General features: G+C 36.8%; 1 protein-coding gene across 4 annotated transcripts in view; it reads left to right on the plus strand.

Moving 5' to 3' along the window:
* LOC111155863 (THADA, armadillo repeat containing) overlaps positions 1-18,014 on the plus strand; it is a 328,485-nt gene that overhangs the window by 74,386 nt on the left and 236,085 nt on the right. For all 4 annotated transcript variants that reach the window (XM_022516299.1, XM_022516297.1, XM_022516298.1 and 1 more), the window contains 3 exons: positions 2,853-2,985; positions 5,363-5,476; positions 11,233-11,355. In XM_022516299.1, the coding sequence (XP_022372007.1) occupies positions 2,853-2,985; positions 5,363-5,476; positions 11,233-11,355 (370 nt within the window). The remainder of the gene's footprint in view (positions 1-2,852; positions 2,986-5,362; positions 5,477-11,232; positions 11,356-18,014) is intronic.

Below are 18,014 nucleotides of genomic sequence, written 5' to 3' on the forward strand. Positions count from 1 at the left end.
CTAGTATTTATTATTCTCGTATTTCAGTGCACTTGAAAGGAAAATAAGGAAATAGGAAAATACCTCTTATCTCTTATAGTTCTTTTCCTCAGTTTTTTTTATAGTGAATTCCTACAGGAGACTTGACCTTAGACTGTAGCATTTTTTATAAGCAAGTCCTACATTGCACTGTGATGGGGAAGAGAACTAAATGAAATCTACCTGTAATCTTAGATCAAGTAGTTTTTACTGTATTCACCTCTGTGACTCCAGTTTTTTTGGATGATTAGACCACAAAAGATGACTTTTGCTTTGATTTTTTTTTTCCTTTTTCCTGCTCACCCACTGTGGAGTAAATTAATCCAAACATACTTAAAAAAATGTGAAGAATGAGCAAAGGAAGACCATAATCTGTAACTGTATCATTAGCACTTAACATCTCTGGGAAGTTTGGATTTAAGTGTTTGATTGGGTAACTGTGGGAGGATTATACCAAGCTGGCATTGTTAATAATAAACTAGAAAATGATGCCATGAAATTAAAGGCATTTATCTTAATTTTTTTTAAGATTTTATTTATTTACTTGACAGAGATCACAAGCAGGAAGAGAGGCAGGCAGAGAGAGAGGAGGGGAAACAGGTTCCCCACTGAGCAGCGAGCCCGATGTGGGGCTCAATCCCAGGACCCTGAGATCATGACCTGAGCCGAAGGCAGAGGCTTTAACCCACTGAGCCACCCAGGCACCCCTTATCTTAATTTTTAAAAGATATAAATCCAGTGATGGGAAGTAACTTCAGTTCTTATAAAAGTGTGGGAGGGTTACTTTTATTATGAAAATTTCAAACATTACACGAATGGATTATTTTTTTTTAAATGTATTCTGCAATTCTTTAACATTTTTTTTTATTTATTTTTTTATTTGACAGATAGAGATCACAAGTAGGCAGAGAGGCAGGCAGAGAGAGAGAGAAGAGGAAGCAGGCTCCCTGCCGAGCAGAGAGCCTGATGCAGGGCTCGATCCCAGGACCCTGGGATCATGACCTGAGCCGAAGGCAGAGGCTTTAATCTACTGAGCCACCCAGGCGCCCCATGGATTATTTTTATTATGAGGAGTTTCAAATGTAAATTTTAAACATATAATTTATAAACATATAAAGCACATAAAAATTTCAAGCATATGTTTATAAAACTGGAGAGCATAATGAAATGAACTGCCTATACCCATTACCCATATTCAACACTTATCAGAGTTTTGCCACTCTTGCTTCATCTGTACCTTTCATTATGGCCTGCTGAAGTGTTAAAAAGTACATTTCTGATTTGTTATTTTCCCACCTGTGTACTTCAGTATGCGTCTCTAAACAATATGGACATTGCTTCCATGTTCATAATGCCCCTGACACATCCTATAAATACACATCCTTGGTGTCCTATAATCTCTAGTACATTTTTAGGCCCATGTTAAACTTTTAAAAACCTTTCTTAAAAACTTCTGCTTTAGAGTAGTATTATTTACACATATTTTGTTTTATGCAAGACCTAAACAACTAAATTTGAGTTGCTGTTTGAAATAGTTAATTAGAAACTGAAGTTGTCGATCTGATATCAGACTAAAGAAAAAAAATCCCACATGTGATTCTAAGAGGTCAGTTCACACTGCAAATCAGAAATCAGTTATCTTGGAGCACCTGGGTGGCTCAGTAAGTTAAGCATCCGCCTTTGGTTCAGGTCATGATCCCAGGGTCCTGCTTCTTCCTCTTCCTACCTGCCTCTTCCTACCTCTCTCTCTTGCTATTTCTCTCTCTCTCAAATAAATAAATAAAATCTTTGGGGGGAAAAAAGGAAGTAGGTTATCTTTCTACAGAATGTCTTTCTCAGTGTAAAAAAATATTTTTTCTTTGGACTTCATCCCTTTATTTTCATGTGTTTTTAGTTAAATCCAGTTACGATCCTCCTAAAATAATTGTCTACCACTGAATATACGATTTCTTAAGAAAATGTTATATAATCTGATAAAGTATAAGGTTAAAAAATTTGGGGGGCACCTGGGTGGCTCAAGTCAGTTAAGCGTCTAACTCAGGTCCTAGCTCAGGTCCTGGTCTCCGGGCCCTGGGATTGAGCCCTGTCGGGCTCCCTGCTTAGTGGGGAGTCTGCTTCTCCCTCTGCCCCTCCCCCTACTCATGTGCCCATTCTTTTTCTCTCACTCTCTCAAATAAATAAATAAAACCTTAAAAAGAAGCTTTTTAAATAAAATTTTCTTAAGCACTCTAGAGTAACAGTATAATAGAACAGAATCTCACTAACGGTAATGTCCAAATAACCTCAAAATGTTTATGCCAACTTGCTTCATCAATTCTCCATTGGATTTGGTTGAAAATTTTGTGGTAGACCACATTTTGAAAGACACGAAAATGATTACTAAAATATACCTTAAAAATACACCTTAATATGTGTTTTCTTTGAATGTAAATAATATTTATAAAGGTAGAACATAAGTTATATTAAAGTTTATTTCCTTTGTTAGAAATCTTGAGTTTTGCAGATAGATTATCTGTAGGAATTTCATTAATGTCAAAAGATCAGAACATTTTGACTGTGGGCATAAGCCATGGTATTAAAACTTACTTTACAGACAAGACACATGTTTCATAGGCTTTTGTAAGAAGCGGACTCTTTAATAGTTTCAAACCTTAAGACCCGTAATAAAGAGGAAAATAAGTGAAAAGTAGAAAGGGAGACAATTTTTAGTTTCCCTCCTTCCAAATGTAAGAATATTTATTCTTTTCTAACAACGTTGATGTGTATCCGTAGTTTGTACTTTTACTTTTTGGTACTTGGTTATTCCAAATGTTTGCTTTATATATGCCTTTCAGGTGCCCCAATGTGAGTCTGCAAAAGCTACCGGAACAGTGGTTATGGAATGTTTTAGAAGAAATTAAATGCAGTGATCCTTCATCTAAACTCTGTGCTACAAGGCGCAGTGCCGGAATTCCTTTCTACATACAGGTACTTATCCACAGGACATAGCTGTTTGTCCTCTGATAATTTGTTTTATTTGTCTTTTGACAATTCCCTTGACATGTGAGTAAACATATTGCATAAGGGACAATTCTGTCTCTTAAGTACTGTAGCACTTGTGGCTTTGTTGTATGTGTGGACGGTGTGTTCCCGTGACAGATCTGTTCTTGGAACAAACCCTCCACGAGGTCAGTCTTGTCATGTGAACAGAGGGTGGTATAGATTTCCGCCTGGGTATGAAGTAGGCAGTCCTCACTGCTCACTTCTAGGAAGTGTACGTGTTACCTTTTTCTTTTTGAATTAGAAAAAATAGTCTTGCTGTTATTTCAAGACCCTTAAGACTCTCTGTAAGTAACAAGCAGTAGCAGTTTCTTCTGAATCCTTCCATAAAATATATGTTTTTGTTTAATATTCAGTAAGTCAGTCCAGAAAGAGAGGTGGTATTATAAAAGCAATGAAAATCAGTGAAATGAAATATTTTGTTTAGTGTCCCTACCTGCATTTTTTCCTTCTCTTTCTTATTCCTTCCCCAAATTTCCAATGTCATCATTGTGTGATGACAGTGGATCCCACTTGCAGAGGCTGTTGATTTTGATACAGAGATCTTCGAGGAAGTTCTGCTAGATGAATTTTGGTGACCTTCAGAAATGAACTGCTCTCTGATCTGACCCATTCCACATCAGTTGGGTTCATCTCCTGCCTGTAATTCATTCTGACCTAGTGTGGTTTTGCCTCATTCGTCTGTCTGAGGACAAACGTTAACACCACAGCAAGGTCTAGTTGCCTGTTTGTGCTGTGTGCTTGTTCCACCCGTGGTTCCCATCCAGTAGTGAATAGTGGTCATAGTGACAGAGCAATCAGGAGATGCGATTTCTTAGCCCATCCTTGGGGAGAGTGTCGTAATTATGCCCACAGCTCTTGATGGAACAAAAGCCATGGTTCCAAGGAGATATTTCAGTAATTGCATATAACTTTCTTATTTATGTTAGTTGAGTAAAATCTAAATTATTAGGAAAATCTGCTCCAAGATGTCCCATTTCTCATAGCATAATTTACTAATAAGTTATGTTCTCATGGAAAACTTTATTTAGTGTTGACTATGGAGAAAAACTGCCCTCCTTAGTTTATGAACTTAACTTTTGTGCAAACAGATATGAAATTTTTTTGAGTGGTCGTTAGAAGAATAATATATATGGGTTTTCTGAGCATAGATATACTATGATAAATTTTTCTTTTAAACTTACCTATTTTGGGTCTTCCTCTTTTATGGATTATAAGTATTTCTGAAGAAGCTGAGTAGCTTGAAACTTTCACTCTTGAGAGCTAGTAGCTCATACAAATGAAATAATTCCTGCTACTCCTAGTCCTACACAACCACTGATCTATTTTCTGTTTCTATAGATTTGTCTATTCTGGACATTTCATGTAAATGGAATCATATAATGTGTGGCCTTCCTGTCTGGCTTCTTTCACTTAGCATGTTTCAGAATCCATCCATGTTGTAGCAAATATCAGTACCTCATTCCTTTTTATTGCCTCAGGTAGTTTGATATCCTATTTTTATGTTTATTGTGCATTAGCAAAATGTTAGACACAAAGTAAATGAGCAGCTCTTGAAAATTCAAGCGTAGGACCCCTTTGGAGTTTATAGTATTTTCTTTTGCTGCATGGAGTTTCCAGTGCTACAATTTGATACTCCTCCAGGTAGAGACTCTTTAGTAAAGAATTAAATAACTGACTAGTCTCCAGGGAGTTTCCAAATCCTTGCTAGAAATTTAATCCACAGGCTTTTTTTGTCTTTTAAGTAAAGAGAATTTTCTTGTTGGTAAATTTGTTATAAAAACTGCTTGCTTATTGTATCTGAGACCTGCTACCTAGTTATGGTCCTAAAGGAGTTGTCAACAAGAGCCATTTTCTCAGCCTCTTAGAATTATATCGTTAACAAGCAAACCTGGAAATGACACCATCACCGAATTTTTCCGATGAAGAATCCCAGGGATGGTGAGGTTAAGCTACTTTCCCAAGACCACATGGTTTAATTAACTTAGTTGACACCACGAATTTTTTTTTTAAGATTTTATTTATTTATTTGACAGAGATTACAAGTAGGCAGAGAGGCAGGCAGAGAGAGAGAGGGGGAAGCAGGCTCCCCGCTGAGCAGAGAGCCTGATGTGGGGCTTGATCCCAGGACCCTGAGATCATGATCTGAGCCGAAGGCAGAGGCTTAACCCACTGAACCACCCAGGCACCCCGACACCACGAATTTTTATAGGGGGATTTTGCATTTTGGGATTGATTCTGGGAAGTAGCAAATAGGTATATGTAAAATCAGAGCCCCGTTAATTTTTGCCTTGTTTTTCCACAGGCACTATTGGCATGTGAACCTAAGAAAGGCAAAATGGAATTGTTGAAAATAACAATGAAAGAGTTAATCACATTGGCTCGGCCTACGCATGACTCACGGAGCACAGTCCCCCAGGTAATAATGAAATATACAAAGGCTGCTAAGAAGGCAGTGATTTTAAATCTTTGATGTACCAAAAAAAAAAAGGGGGGGGGTATCTGCTGAAGATACAGAATTCTTGAAAATGGCACAGGCATCTGATGCTTGACCTGAATTTGTTTTGTTTTGTTTTGTTGGCCTTTCCTATCTATAAAATAAATCATTGCTGTAGTCGATATATATTAACCAAAATGAAATATTTTTAGACTCTAGTGGAAACATCCAGTTTAGATAAGATATTTTATAATACTGCCCTTGCATCTAAAATTTTTTAAATGAATGTACTATCACTTTAAAATTTCATGTGTGTTCTTTGAGTTGACAACACATTTTGTAATTCAGTAGCTGATCTTTCCCTAAAAGGACATGTCTATCCTTTGGTATATTCATATTTTAATTTTAGCTAATATTTAGTCTCTTTTAATCACTGCTGTGGCTGGGTTAAGTGTGTATGAGCGTGTGTGTGTGTGTGTGTGTGTGTGTGTGAGTGAGAAGTTGGGGTAAGTAATCCTTGCAGCTCCACTCTACTCCATAATAGTAAATACCTTTAAGTACATCTTGTCTAAGCTTTTTCAGTAAATGCTTTATAGTAAGACTTTCCTCCCCAACAGTAGGAGGCCCAGGCTAGGTCAGGGAACAGAAGAGCTGACACGTCAATCGAGTACAATACGTCCGTACATGTGGTTTTATTTCAGAACCTGTGGGAGGTGTCAAAGGGAGTCCATGGGCCAGAGTGTGACTAATGGAAAAGGATGGGGTTTATTAGCATATGGTACTTTCTGTCCTGTGACTATAAAATGTGAAATATCCTTATTTCTTGCAAACTTTTAAAGTGTTACTGATCACCTTTCAGAAGTTATCAGTCTTAGATTTTTTTCCAGCAAAATGTGAAAAATACAATTTGGTTCCATTTTCCTAGACTCCCACTTAAAGAAAGTGCTATTTTTTATGAGAACATCTGAAAATAATGGAGTTTGATTTTAAACAGTGTTGGATAATTATTGTCCTACTCTGCTTCAAGATCATTCATGGCATTTTAGTGGTCATTTTTATTAACTCGATAAAATGTAAAAACTTTGTCTCTGACTAGTCTTCTAGGCATTCGTTGATAATTTGCTTTCCTTCTCCCCTTCTGTGGTATATTTCTTATTATTTTTATTAGGTATCTGTGAAACATTTCAGCATATAAAAATGTGCAGTGAACAATGAACATCCATGAAACCAAGTCAACCTAAAGAATTGTATGTGTTGTGGGCTCCTCTGCATCCTGTACCCCTTTCTCCCCTCCTTAGCTATAATCACTAATCCAAGCTCCTCTGTGCACATTTTTCATTATTTTGTGACCTTTTTTAAAAAACATAAATGGTATTATCCATACATCTTTTTATAGTTTGGGTGTTTCCAATAGACATTATTTTTCAAGGTGAGTGAGCATAAGTTCGTTCGTTGTAATTTCTTTCTTTCTCTCTTTTTTTTATTGATTGGTTTTAGAGAGAGTGTGAGTGGGGTGGCATGGGAGAGGGAAAGGGGAAGGGGGAGAGAATCTGAAGTAGATTGAGGGCCAAGCTGGGGCTTGATTCCACAACGGCAGATCATGGCCTGAGCTGAAACCAGAAGTTCAACAATTGACTGAGCCACCTAGGCGCCCCACCTTCATTGTAATTTCAGAATGGCGTTTCATTATACTTAGTTTCTGCCTTTCTGCTTCATGTGAAATGGCACTTCCCAGTTTTATTTCAGATTTATCTAAAACCTGGCTAGCTTTAACATATTTTCATGTTTCATTTTTAGTCTTCTGGATTACTTCTGTGAATTGCCCATTTAAACACTTTCTGGGGAAGCCTGGGCGGCTCAGTTGGTTAAGCTGCTGCCTTCGACTCAGGTCATGATCCCAGGGTCCTGGAACTGAGTCCCGCATCGGGCTCCTTGCTTGGCAGGGAGCCTGCTTCTCTCTCTGCCTCTGCCTGCCACTCTGCCTGCTTGTGTGCTCGCTCACGCGCTCTCTCTCTCTTTGACAAATAAATACATAAATAAATAAAAAAACTTAAAAAAACCACACCACTTTCTGGCTGCCTTCAACTTGGTTATTTGCCTTTGTCTTGTAGGAATTGGGGTTTGCTGTTTTCAGATGATTTTCTTGGGGCATCTGGGTGGCTGAGTTGGTTAAGCATCTGCTTTTGGCTCAGGTCATGATTTCAGGGTCCTAGGATCAAGCTCTGCATTGGGCTCCCTGCTCAGGGGGGCGTCTGCTTCTCCACCTCCCTCTGCACCCCAACTCCCCCTCTCCTTCTCTCTCTGTCTCTCAAATAAATAAATGAAAAATCTTTTAAAAAAAGATCTTCCTGATAACAATATTCCTTTTTGGTTATTTGAGTTACACATACCTTCTCCCAACCTATGGCTTCTCCTTTCACTTTGCTTACACTGTTATTACTGGAAGTTTTAAATTTTAATCAAGTGGATTGTGTCAGCTTTTTCTTTTATGGTTTGTGCATTTGGATCTTGTTTAGAATACTCCAAAGTCAGAAGGATATTTTACATTTTCTTTTTAAAGTTTTAGAGTTTTACTTCTCACATTTCATCTTTATACCACCTGTAATTTGTTTTTGATTGTGTGTAAAATAAGAAAAAAATTTATTACTTTCCATTTGGAAAATTAATATGCAAGCATTTTTGATCCAGGATATCTTTTCCCCATGATTTATAACATCCTTCTGTCTTTCATGTACTGTTTTTATTGATATGCATATCTGTTCATGTGCTCTGTTTTATTGGTCTCCTAGTCTATCCCTGAGCCAAAATCACTATTTAAGTTACTATCTTTTTAATAAGTTTTGGTATCTGGTAGGGTGAATCTCCCTTTTTCCCCTTTGGAATTATCTTAGCTATATTTGTTCCATTGCATTTTCAAAGTTACAGAGTTGGCTTATTAAGTTCAACAAAACCCCTTTTTTAAAAAAATTTTTTTAAAGATTTTATTTATTTGAATGACAGAGATCACAAGCAGGCAAAGAGGCAGGCGGGGGGTTGGGGGGAGCAGGCTCCCTGCTGAGCAGAGAGCCCGATGCGGGGCTCGATCCCAGGACCCTGAGATCATGACCTGAGCCGAAGGCAGAGGCTTAACCCACTGAGCCACCCAGGCAACCCAACAAAACCCCTTTTAGAATTTTGGTTGGAATTTAAATTTATTGATTTGTTTGGGGAAAACAACTGCACTGAATATAAGCACAACAGTAACCAAAAAAATTAATTGCACTTGTACAAACCGGCAGTGTACAATATACTCTTTAAAACACCATTTATAGTCACTAGAAAAATTAAATCTCACAAAAATTAAATCTCACAAAAGGTCTACAAGACTTATAGAAAATTATTTTTAAAAATAATGGAAGACACACAAGAAGATCTGAATAAATGGAAAAAAAAGCCATGCTCATGGACTGGAAAATTCAATATAAAAAAAGAAGTCATGTCAGCAATTGCTGTACAATTAATGACTTAGACGTAAATTCTTTTGGATTTTCTTTATGGATAAACATATACCTCAGTGAGTAATGCTAAACATGTTTTACCTCCTAATTCTTATTCATAGGACATTTTTCTTATTCTTCTGGCTGGACCCTGTAGTATGGTTTGTATAGAAATGGAGATAGCAGGTGGCCTTGTGTTGTTTCTAATATTTGCTATAGGTTTAAATCTATCTTGTATCCTATTGAGGAAATCAAATTTTATTGAACGTTTTCAAGTGTCTTTTGAGATAAATGGTTCTTTTTAGAATTTGCAAATATGAAGATACTGATTTTTTTCATACAATACCATCTTTGCCTACAGGCCAAACCCACAACTTTGACATATTTTTTATACATTTTATACATTATACATTTTTTATACAGTCACTTAAAAGTTTTTAAAAAATATTTTTGCATATTTTCACTGGATTCATAAGTGAGACTGACCTGTGGTTTTCTTTTTTCATTCTGTACCTGTCCTTATTTTTTATGTAAAATTTTTATTGAATTATAACACTACAAAGACATGTGTATATCATGTGTACACCACAGTAGAGTTCACGAGGTGAACACATTTGTGTGTAGCAAGAGACAGAACTAAATTTTAGCACCTGAAAACCTCCTCATGCTCCCTTCTCATCAGTACCTTTTCCCCAAGGGTGACCACTAGCCTAACTTTAACACTTTAGTTTTAGTTTTACCTGTTTTTTTTTTTTTTTCATTTTAAATAAATGAAATCATACACTATACACTCTTTTGATATGGTTTCTTTTGACCAATGGTATGTTTATAGTATCCATCCAAATTGTGATTTATTCATTTTCATTGTTTTATAATATTATATAACTTCTTCATTCTTCTGTTGATGAACATTTGGGTAGTTTTTAAATTCGGGTTATTAAGAATAATACTATTACAAATGTTCTCATACATGCCCAATGGTGAATATATATGTACATTTCTGTTTAGTAGATACCTAGGAGTGATTATTAGGTGTTGTATATTAAGCTTTGGTAGGTATTACCATTTTCCCAAAATAGTTATCTTACTTTGTATTTATAGCCAGGCTATGCTAGACTGACAAAATAAATTCAGCAGTCTTTTCTTCTCTAAATAGTTTATGTAAATTGGGATTATCTATTCTTTGAGTATTTGATAGAATTCATACATAAAATCATGTGGGTTAATTTTTTGGTAATTGTTGTAGTTATTAGGTTAGGGGTTTTTTGTTTGTTTGTTTTTGGTCTCTGGGTAGGATTTTTATCTATTGATTTCCTTTATGTAGTGCTAACATCTATCTAACTTTTTAATTTCTCCTTGAATTTGTTTTGATAAATTCTGTTTCCTGGAAAAGTGTTCATTTTTACTTAATTTTCCAAATTGATTAGGGTAGTGTTATTCATAGCAGTATTCTTACTTTTACTTTATTCTCTCGTTTATCTGTAGTCATGTCATCCTTGGTATTCTCACGATACTGCTTATTTTCTTCTCTCTCTTCTTGGTTAGTCAGAAGTTTGTTTCTATTTCAAAGTATCAGCTTTGGGTTGCTTTTTTCAAATTTTCTGCTCTTTTAAATTTTCTTTCTCTGTTTTGAATTTATTGTTCTTTATCATCTTTATAGGACACTTAGCATACTCATTTTTAGTCTTTTTTTTTTAATAGAAGCATGTAAGGCATGCATTTGTTTTAAGTTCTACTTACAGTGCATCTCCCAAATGTTGATATGTAGTATTTTCATTGTTATTCAGCTCTAAATGTTAAAAAAAGCGTTTTTTTTTTGACTAGTGTTTTAAAAAAGTCTCAGTTTTAAATATATTTAAAGAAATCAGTTTCTAACTTAATTCCACTGTAATCAGAGTATAATCTCTAAGATTTTAATTGTTTGGTATTTGTTGAGATTTTTATTTGTGGCTAGGTTTGAAGTCATTTTTAAAGAATAAATGTTCCGTGTGTACTCGAAAAGAGCATTTTGTTTTTACTTGGTAGGTTCGGGATTCTGTGTATGTCCATTGGATCAAGCTTTTTTTATTGCATCGTTCAAATCGTACTTTAGAAAAATTGACTCAGATACTAGTTGTTTTATTAAAATCTGCTCTTTCATTTGTGGATTATCTATTTCTTACTGTAATTAAATAATTTTTTTTTTTAGTTTAACTATTTGATCTGTACAGATTTAGTACCATGGTCTTTGACCCACAACTAATTTTCAGATTTTTATTCTAGGTTCATGCTTTAAATATCCTTAGAGCCTTGTTCAGAGATACACGTCTGGGAGAAAATATTATTCCGTATGTTGCTGACGGAGCTAAGGCTGCAATTCTAGGCTTTACATCACCAGTCTGGGCGGTAAGTGCTTTTGCCATTTATTTTCATTGACTTAATTATATTTCCGAGTAGGTTTTAATAAACTATTATTTATCTTTTTTGTTGGCTTTTTAGCCATAACTCTTTGTTTTCTTATTGAAGTGATTGCTTTAGAGGTTTTAGCATCTATCTTAAGCATCACAGTCATCCCTCAAGTGGTATTATATCACTTCTGTTGAAGTAGAAGATTTTGTAAGAACCTAATAATGTATACTTCTATTTCTCTCCTCCCGATCTTTGTGCTCTTTTTTTTTTTTTTAAAGATTTTATTTATTTATCTGAGACAGATATCACAAGGGGTAAGGTTAGAGGGAAGTGTAGAGGGAGAAGCAGACTCCTGCCTGAGCTGGGAGCCTGATATGGGACTTGATCCCAGAACCCTGGGATCATGACCTGAGCCAAAGGCAGATTCTTAATGACTGAGTCACCCAGGTGCCCCAATCTTTGTGCTTTTATTACACATTTTATATATATATATATATATATATATATATACACACACACACATATATATAAAGTACATATATTTGTATATATATTTTTATGTATATAAAATACATTTTTATGTGTATTATAAACCCATACTACATTGTTATTATTTTTGTATAAATTATCATTTATTTCTTTTTTAAAATTTACCATTTTAACCATTTGAAAATGTGTAGTTCAGGGGCATGAAGTACACTTGCAGTGTTGTGCAGTCATCCCTGCTATCCGTGTTCAGAGCTTTTTCATCATCCTAAACAGGAGCTCTATGTCTGTTGAACAGTGTCTCCTCCTCTCTCTCTTCCCGCTGCCCCTAGTAACCTGTTCGGTTTCCCAGATTCTATGAATTTACCTACTGTAGGCACCTCATAAGTGAAATCATCGAATGTTAGGCCTTTTGTATCTGGATTATTTCACTTAACATAGTGGTTTCAAGATAGTATGTGTCATAGTTTCATTCCTTTTTAAGGCTGAGTGATATTCCATTGTGCATATATTTAACATTCTGTTTACCCAGTCATCTACTGATAGGCATTTAAGTTGTTTCTTTTTGGCTACTGTGAATAATGCTGTAATGAACATTGTTATACAATTACTGAGTTTCTGATTTCAATTCTGTTGTGTCTATCATATGGTAATTCTATGTTTAACTTTTTGAGAAACCGCCAAACTGTATTCTGTAGTAGCCATGTCATTTGATTCTTCCATCAGCAATGCCCAAGAGCTCCATTCTCCTAACATCTTTGCCAACACTTGTTAGTTTCTCTTCCGTTTCTTTGTTTTTTGATAATAGCCATCCTAGTGGGTATGAAGTAGTATCTCATTCTGGTTTTGATTTGCATTTCCCTGCTGGTCAATGATGTTGAGCTAGAAACAGAACAACTCTTTTTTTTTTTTTTTTTTTTTAAGATTTTATTTATTTGACAGAGAGAGATCACAAGCAGGCAGAGAGGCAGGTAGAGAGAGAGGAGGAAGCAGGCTCCCTGCTGAGCAGAGAGCCCGACGCGGAGCTCGATCCCAGGACCCGGAGATCATGACCTGAGCCGAAGGCAGCGGCTCAACCCACTGAGCCACCCAGGCGCCCCGAAGCAGAACAACTCTTAATCTTTCTTTTGGATGCTGTGGACTCTGGGTATCAGAGTGTTGAGTAAGTGCTATAAATACACTCTATCAAAAGGTAAAAAACAACAATAGCAACAAAAACTGGGTGGCTCAGTTAGTTTAGCATCTTCGACTCAGATCATGATCCCAGGGTCCTGAGACTGAGTCCTGAGTTGGGCTCCCTGCACAGTCGGGAGCCTGCTTCTTCCTCTGCCTCCTCCCACCTCCTGCCCCCCAACCCTGTCTTGTGTTCTCTCTCACTCGCTCTCTCTCTCAAATAAATAAATAAAATCTTAAAAAAATAAAAAAACAGAGGTTAAAAAACAAAGGGAAAAAACCCTAAGTATTAAAATGGAGGAGGTTAAATATTCAGTTACCTTTTTTCTTCTTTTTTTTTGCGATATGATCACTGTCCAGAAAGTTTTAGACCGAGAACTCTAAAGATAGTAGATAATACTCAGGATAGTAGTTGTTGGATTTAAGACGGTCATCTTTCCTGATTCTTGGGAGAACCACCATGAATTTACTGTTTTCCTTCCAGAATAAAGGAGACTAACTTGTGGCTTGTGAGTGCTTGACATGGGTCTTTAAAAAAAAAAGACTGGCAAAGGGAGAGGAGGAAAGAAGCTAGACCTTAATACATTACCTGCAGAATGGAGAATTTGCTAGAAAGGCAGGGCTTCCAGTCAGTGATCAACACAAACCATTTTATAACTCTGTGATAAGCCTCTAACTGAAGGTCAGCATGTGGTAGTCTAGCTAAAGGCACAGATTCCCAATGTAAAGAGGAATCCTTAAGGTTGCCAACTTCTGCCTGGAAAATTGGGCATCTTCCTGTAAGAAAGATGAATGTCTAAAATCCTGTCTAGGAGCATTGCCTAACTACTCCCAAGGACACAGTGTTTACCCTCTGCATTTACAGGAAGCAGAGCAGTACCTGTGTACCTTAAGTAGAGTCATAGAGGTAGGAATGTGGCTTGACCATCCGGAAAACTAGAGATCATAAAACTGATTGCCAGAAATATCAATATTGTTTTTGTTAAGCCATGAATTCCAGATGAACAAAGAAATGCTTTCAGAGAATGAAACCTGGTGACTTTTCCAACATTTTAGCAAAACTGAAAGTATCAAAAATGAGTGGCTGGTTTTTTTTTCAAAAAAAATTTTTTTTGAGACCTTTTAAGACAGTAACACGTTTACTGCAGAAATTTTGAAAATAAAGAAAAGCATAAGAAGAAAAGAGAGGGGCGCCTGGGTGGCTCAGTGGGTTAAGCCTCTGCCTTCGGCTCAGGTCATAATCTCGGGGTCCTGGAATCGAGTCCTGCATCGGGCTCTCTGCTCAGCAGGGAGCCTGCTTCCCTCTCTCTCTCTCTCTCTCTCTCTCTCTGTCAAATAAATAAATAAAATCTTTAAAAAAAAAAAAAAAGAAGAAAAGAGAAAGTCCCCTGTTTAACTACCTTATAGGTATAGCATTCTGATATATTTTCTGCCTTTCTTTTAATGTGGGTTCTTTGTATGTGTAGTACTCAGATACACACATATATCCACAGAAGACTGCGTAAGTACATGTAAGTGCTCATGTGTAGTTTTATTTTCGGGACTCTTCCCTATTAACCCTGGTTTAAAGAATCTTTTTGGGTTTTTTCAGTTTGCTGTACTAGAGGAAATAAACATCATAATGACCAATCCTGTGTCTTTAGTATATTGATTGTTGTGTTTTTTTCCTTATAAAAACTTAATCTAAGATAGGCCGAATTATAAATCAACATAGTCCATGAACGCGAAGAGGGCTTTATTTTAAAACAATTAACATTTACAACAGTTTAAAGCAGCTTATCACAGGATTCTCTGTTAAGGTCATTTAGAGAATGATTTTTTTCTGAACACATGTGAAATATGGTTGAAATTACAGCAACCTAATTTGTGTACATCTTCTCAGGAATGGATCTTGGGCCTAAAGGTCGCTACATCTGTTCTTCTGACTTTCCTGTTTTTCCATGTTGGTGAGGAAAAAAAACACACACACACACAAGTGAAATTAACTTAATTTTGTAGTAAAGGAACATTTTTCCAATAAGCATCCATATATAATTTTATTTGTTTTTACACATTCCTCAATCTTGTTTATTGAGCCCGTAGAAGTTTTTCGATCTCTGCCACCTCTTGGGCATTTTTAAAATATAGGGGTAAGGTATTTTTGTAAACATATTAGGCATTAGGAACACCTATTGTGTTGCAGATGCTACAGTAAACACTGAGAAATACATGGATAAATAAGACACAGTCATCATAATGGCTATCTTGTTGAAGATTTTCTGTGTGCCTGACATCATTTATTTTGAAAATCTCAGTTAATGCTTAGAACAGACTTGTAAAATAGATTCTATTATTATAATCCCCGTTTCCGGATAAGGAAGACAAGACTCAGAGAGGCAAAACAACTTTGTCTAAGGACATACAGCTATTATCTGTATGACTCCAGAATCTGTGATATTATGGGGAATGTTTTTGGTGTTACAGGAATACAGAGAAGGTATAAATACACCTACGTACCTTGTAGGCTTTTGGTCTTGTTCCTTAGAAAACAAAACTGGAAGTATTATCTGGGTGCTAAGGTTTTATTGAATGGTACAAACCACAGCAGCAAGAATGAAGAAATAAAGAGAAGAGGTGAGACAAGGGAGGAAAGGCATTACGGAACAGGTCTTGACCTTGCCGGAAAACTGAGCTAGTTGTCTGGTCACGTGATAGATCTTCTATGCCACGTGAAACTACCACCTCTTGGAACAGTCCCATCTCCTCTCTCTTACTAGCAAAGGTTAGCACTTGGGGCATTAACACAACTTGGGCAGGGGTTGGTAGAACATTTGGGGAGGTGTGAGAGAAGGCAGTTCCCATGCCCTGTGATGTAATGTGTCATCCGAGTCTGAAAATGGCTGGATGAGCCAGAGCCTCCATGGGTGTAGTTGGGACAGACCTGGGGTTTGAAACTGTGGCTCTCACTGCTATTGAAAAACCCTTCATGACAGAGTTTCTAAATAGGGGAGTGAAGGCATCTGATCACTGTAGTTAAAAATGGAGACTCAAAACTGGCAAGACTTACAGGGAAGGTGGAAGACTAATCTGGAAGAACTACTGCCAAGAGATGATGATGGCTCAGAATGGAAAAATATTAATAAGAATGGTGACATGTGATGATCTTTGACATGTATTTTAGAGATGAAACTAGTTAAGTTAAAGAACCTGGATGGCTTAGTCAGTTAAATGTCTGATCCCAGAGCCCTGGAATTGAGCGCTGGGTTGGGCTCCCTGCTTAGTGTGGAGTCTGCTTCTCCCTCTCCCTCTGCCCCTGTCCCTCACTCGTGCTCTCTCTCTCTGAAATAAATAAATAAAATCTTTAAAGAAAAATTATGTAAGGGTAATTTACAGGTACTTATATGGGAACTGAGACACTTCTGGGCAATCCCTTTTTTTTTTTTTTTTTGTTCAGCGACTGGAAAACCTGATCTTCTTTCCCTGCGTCCTCATTACAGGGTAGCTAACTCATCTTCCCAGCTTGCCCAGAAACTCCACTGAGTATGCATTTTAATATCCTACTAAGATCCACACTGAGCTTATATTTCTATCTGGTATGTCCTTAGTTGCTTCCCTCAGGCCAGCTCTGGTCTACAATATGTAGTGGGTTTCAGAGGAGGAAAAGGAGCCTTTTAGGTATTCCCAGGAGCGTGGCCCTGTATCTATGCTCTGTTGGCCCCAGCATGTCCAGGGTCTCGGGTGGTTGTGAGTTTGCCACAAAGGGGCCAGGCTGAAGGCTGTGTGGTGCTTAAATCTAGCCCTGCTCTGCTCATTACACTACAATCCCAGTACAGCTTTGCTGGATTACAGATGAGGGATTTAGGACCTAAAGTTTTAAGTGTCTTTTTCAAGGTCACATAGCTAAGAAGGGATGAAAGACAAATAAGAATCCAAATCTCCTTGAATTTTTTCAGAAAGTATTTCTTTCTACTGTAAACTGGCGCCATGTACACTAGACAAAATATTTCCTATTACACGCAGATCCCATTCTCAGGGACGTGACCATCTGTTAAGGGTGAAGGTGTAACGTGTATAAGTGACTATACCACATATTGATTGCTCATGAGACGCTCTACATTTATCATTTAAAACTATTTGTCAAGGGAGCATTTATGTTATGTAAGAAGAGCAATACATACATAAGAAAAATGTATTATCTGCAATACACACATACACATGCGTACACACCACACACACACACACACACACACACACACACACACACACTGCTTCGTGAAACCCAATTTTGATTTCTTTTACCAAATCCTTCTATATTTTACACAAGTCTATGTGGTTAGCTTTTTCATGCTAGAAAGAAAAAGTATATGTACTTAGTGAATAGAAGTGAAAAAATTGATAGCCATTGTAGCTGAGTATCAAGTCTTTATCAACCATATGTTGGGGGCTTGATGGAGAAGGTGGTAAGAAAACGGGAAGATTTTCTGGTATTTTCCTTATGATAAGAATTAATTATAGCTGGAGTTATTTGGCAGCCGTTCTATTCTGTCCATTTTTCACTTTACTACTATTTTTCCCTATTGTTATTCTCCTTTTTACTTGTATTCTTCTTGATCCATCCTTCCCAAGCTGGGCATGTTTTCCTTGTTGTTACTGTGAAGAGTTTTTCAAGATATATTGGCGCTGGTAATGACCCTACCCACATTGATAGGGTATCAGTGGTTCATATTACCATCTTCTATCAGTGACTTAGGAATTGGTAATGCAGTTTGTCAGTCCGTCTCCACCTCTCTCCCAATTGTACTTCTACATAATTTCCTTCCTTTATTAGCTTTATAATGGATAGGGACAAAAATATGGACGGAATATTAGAAAATAAAAAGGAGAACTTTAACCAGATGTCCTGGAACCATTTATACTATTGTAGCAAAACATAGGGACACTCTCCTATCTTAAGTAACCAATAGTGTCTTCCGTGCTAGGTATTTTCTCTATATTCACATTAATGTTTTTAATGTTAT

This window comes from Enhydra lutris, unplaced genomic scaffold (assembly GCF_002288905.1).
Source record: "Enhydra lutris kenyoni isolate GAN:26980312 unplaced genomic scaffold, ASM228890v2 scaffoldscaffold44, whole genome shotgun sequence".
NCBI classification, from domain to species: Eukaryota; Metazoa; Chordata; class Mammalia; order Carnivora; family Mustelidae; genus Enhydra; species Enhydra lutris.